Source organism: Drosophila suzukii, chromosome 3 (genome assembly GCF_043229965.1).
Source record: "Drosophila suzukii chromosome 3, CBGP_Dsuzu_IsoJpt1.0, whole genome shotgun sequence".
NCBI classification, from domain to species: Eukaryota; Metazoa; Arthropoda; class Insecta; order Diptera; family Drosophilidae; genus Drosophila; species Drosophila suzukii.
This window is the reverse complement of record NC_092082.1, coordinates 4082922-4085495: the sequence shown is the minus strand read 5'-3', so window position 1 is coordinate 4085495 and position 2574 is coordinate 4082922. Positions and strand designations below refer to the sequence as shown.

General features: G+C 35.2%; 1 protein-coding gene across 1 annotated transcript; it reads right to left on the bottom strand.

Moving 5' to 3' along the window:
- Positions 1–1187: 1187 nt before the first annotated feature.
- Positions 1188–2367, bottom strand: LOC108012971 (uncharacterized). The gene is made up of 2 exons (XM_017078535.4): positions 1817–2367; positions 1188–1496 (listed from the first exon to the last, which is right to left on the bottom strand). Exons 1-2 carry the CDS (start codon positions 2259–2261, stop codon positions 1330–1332), a joined length of 612 nt encoding a protein of 203 aa, XP_016934024.2. The 5' UTR covers positions 2262–2367; the 3' UTR covers positions 1188–1329.
- Between the last annotated feature and the right edge of the window lie 207 nt (positions 2368–2574).

The following is a 2574-nucleotide window of genomic DNA, read 5'->3' as shown; positions in this document are numbered from 1 at the left end:
TTTTTCATTATTTCATTTCATTCCGTATCCTATCGCTCAGAGACCCGATTTGCCCCGATCCCACGTAGATCATCCATATCTATATATCACGCAAGTGCACGCTGTAAATAAGGAACCGCTTACAATCATTTTCTAGAAATCGATATTATCGTGCTTGCCGAGTTTTTCCTAGATAAGGTTTCAGTTGCCACACACACTCTCTCATTCATTTCCCGGGAAATCCAATGTTCCCGGGCGCCAATAAAAGCAAATAATTATAGCAATAATTAAGTGTAAAGCACAACAAATGTTTAATGATTAATGAAAAACAACCAACTCGAAAAACATTTACCGCAACAATTGACAACAAGCATTCATAGCAAACAAAACCAAGTAAAAAAAAAGGAAAAAATATATATGGATTAAAAACCAAAATGGGAACAGTTTTTTAATAAACCAAACTCAGTTTACGAGTTGAAAATTTTCTAAATAACGATTAGCTTAAACTAAGGACAAACCACAATTCACTTGGAAATGGAGTTGAGGAAATGCGAGCGACTAGAAGTTATACACGTTCATTGTAAAGTTAATTTAGGTCAAGTTCAAGGCTTGGAAACTAATTAAAGATTAAACAAAAAAAGCGAAAAAACCACAAAACGCAAAGGAAAATACAAACAAAAAAGTGCATTAAGCGTTGAGGAGGAAAACCATTTACTAGCCTAGCCTAAAAAGTATGCAATTATTAAGTTAAATTAGTTTCGAAGGCATCCAATCGATGAGATCCAAGAAAAAATCAGAAAAACGAAGGTAGTGGAGCAATTTAAAATGAGGACAGACATTTGTTTATAAAACAAATGAGCGCATGTTATAGACACCAGACACACTATATATATACATATATATATAGACATATATCGAGATTGGGTACGAGAACATGAATGTCAAAATCTAGCTACAGAATTGCATATTATATATATTATATACAATTAAATATTATATAATGGGCAAAAACAAAATGTTGTTGTAGTAAAATTACAATTAAGTTTTGTTTTGCTACCAAGTCAGAAACGAAACAAGAGCAAAATTGATGAGCAAATAGCAAAGGTCAAAAATGGGTCAAATTTTAAATGTGCAAAGCAAAAACACGACAAAATAACAAAAAACAAGAACAAATAAAAAACGAAATGCAATTTTTTGTAATTTCTTTACAGATTATTGATTTGTTTGGCAAGCAGGCGATAACAAATACAAACTAAAAAACCATTTTTCAAATAAAACTAACATCAAATTCAAAACTTAACGTGCTTTTCTTATGACTAGTGGCGTTGGGATATTTCCGTTATGGTGCTTTTAAATGTAATGGAATTTCTTGGTAAACGAAGGTTGCGTGCGTCCAACGACCCTATAATGATTGCGCAACGACTTGGCGAACTCCAGACCTCCCGCATGCTTGCATATGTCCCAACCATCCACCAAAATGTCCAGCTCGTAGGAGTTGTTTATGTGCTCCAAGTCATCTGCAAGATACATTTGGTTGGGGATTTACAATTATTTTTTATATGTGGATATAAAAACTCTAAGCGAAATGTTTTTTGGAGGTTTTTATAATGCTTTTTGTTTTTTTATGGAATCTTTAGTTGTCAAATCAGTATTTTTATTATGGTTTGCAGAAAAGTTTATAGATTGAGCAAGACAATAATAATTAACATGTTTAAATTTAAAGTTTCTTTAAAATATTTATTTATAAACGAAAAGGTATACTAGTATATTATATTATAATAAAGGTTCCACGATCAGTGCTTTAGGACATTAGCACATTAGCCGATTCCGTACTTACTGACAACCATCTCCTTGACCTCCCACTCAGCATCATATCGTTGCCTCAGCAACTGTAGCACCGTCAGGAGTTGGGAACTCTTTAAGTTGGGAAGGATCCTGTGTGCCGCCACTATTTCGTCATCCATCCAGAGGGTCAGTCGGTTCAGCATGCGGGCAGTGTTGTCCCTAACCTTAGTTAGTGATTTTAAAATTTTGGTCATCGTTGACAGAGGACGCTCGAGGCGTAGATATAAATTATTGATCCGCTTCTCAGTGGACTGAAGACCCTTCCTTGAGTCCGCATTATTCAGGAGATCCTCGGTGGCGAAGATCCGGCGGTATATAGTCTTGATAAGCTTCATGGTCTCCTGGCCATTCTTAATGCCCATTTGCCAACGGTCCGCATCCTCGCAAACCTGCTCGGACATGGAAGACATCTCAGTTTTGACTTTTGAAATTTCCATTTTCGGAAAAGGAAATGTAAAATTGGCACGTCAATCTAAGCATCTGATTTCGATTGATTTTTAAACTCAACCATTTAATATCGATTGTTTAGTAAAAACATGCAAATTGAAAGTTCCAGGGTTGTCTAGACGCTGTTTATTGTGACTCTTTCAGGGCTGCAAAGGATAGCATCCCAGAGTTGCATTTTGCCATTTGACGGAGTTTTGCTTGTTGCACGACTTGGCGTTACATTATTACTTTTAAAATGGGTACCGTACAAAAATGTAATTTACTAAATAATAAGACTGAAATATGGTTTATTTTCTCTAGCCA

What these genes read in the sequence shown, in the direction of transcription:
- LOC108012971 (XM_017078535.4), bottom strand. Translation starts at nt 2,261, where the DNA reads ATGGAAATTTCAAAAGTCAAAACTGAGATGTCTTCCATGTCCGAGCAG. An exon ending in GGTCAAGGAGATGGTTGTCA is followed by an intron (nt 1,497 to 1,816) that starts GTAAGTACGGAA and finishes TGTATCTTGCAG; the next exon opens with ATGACTTGGAGCACATAAAC.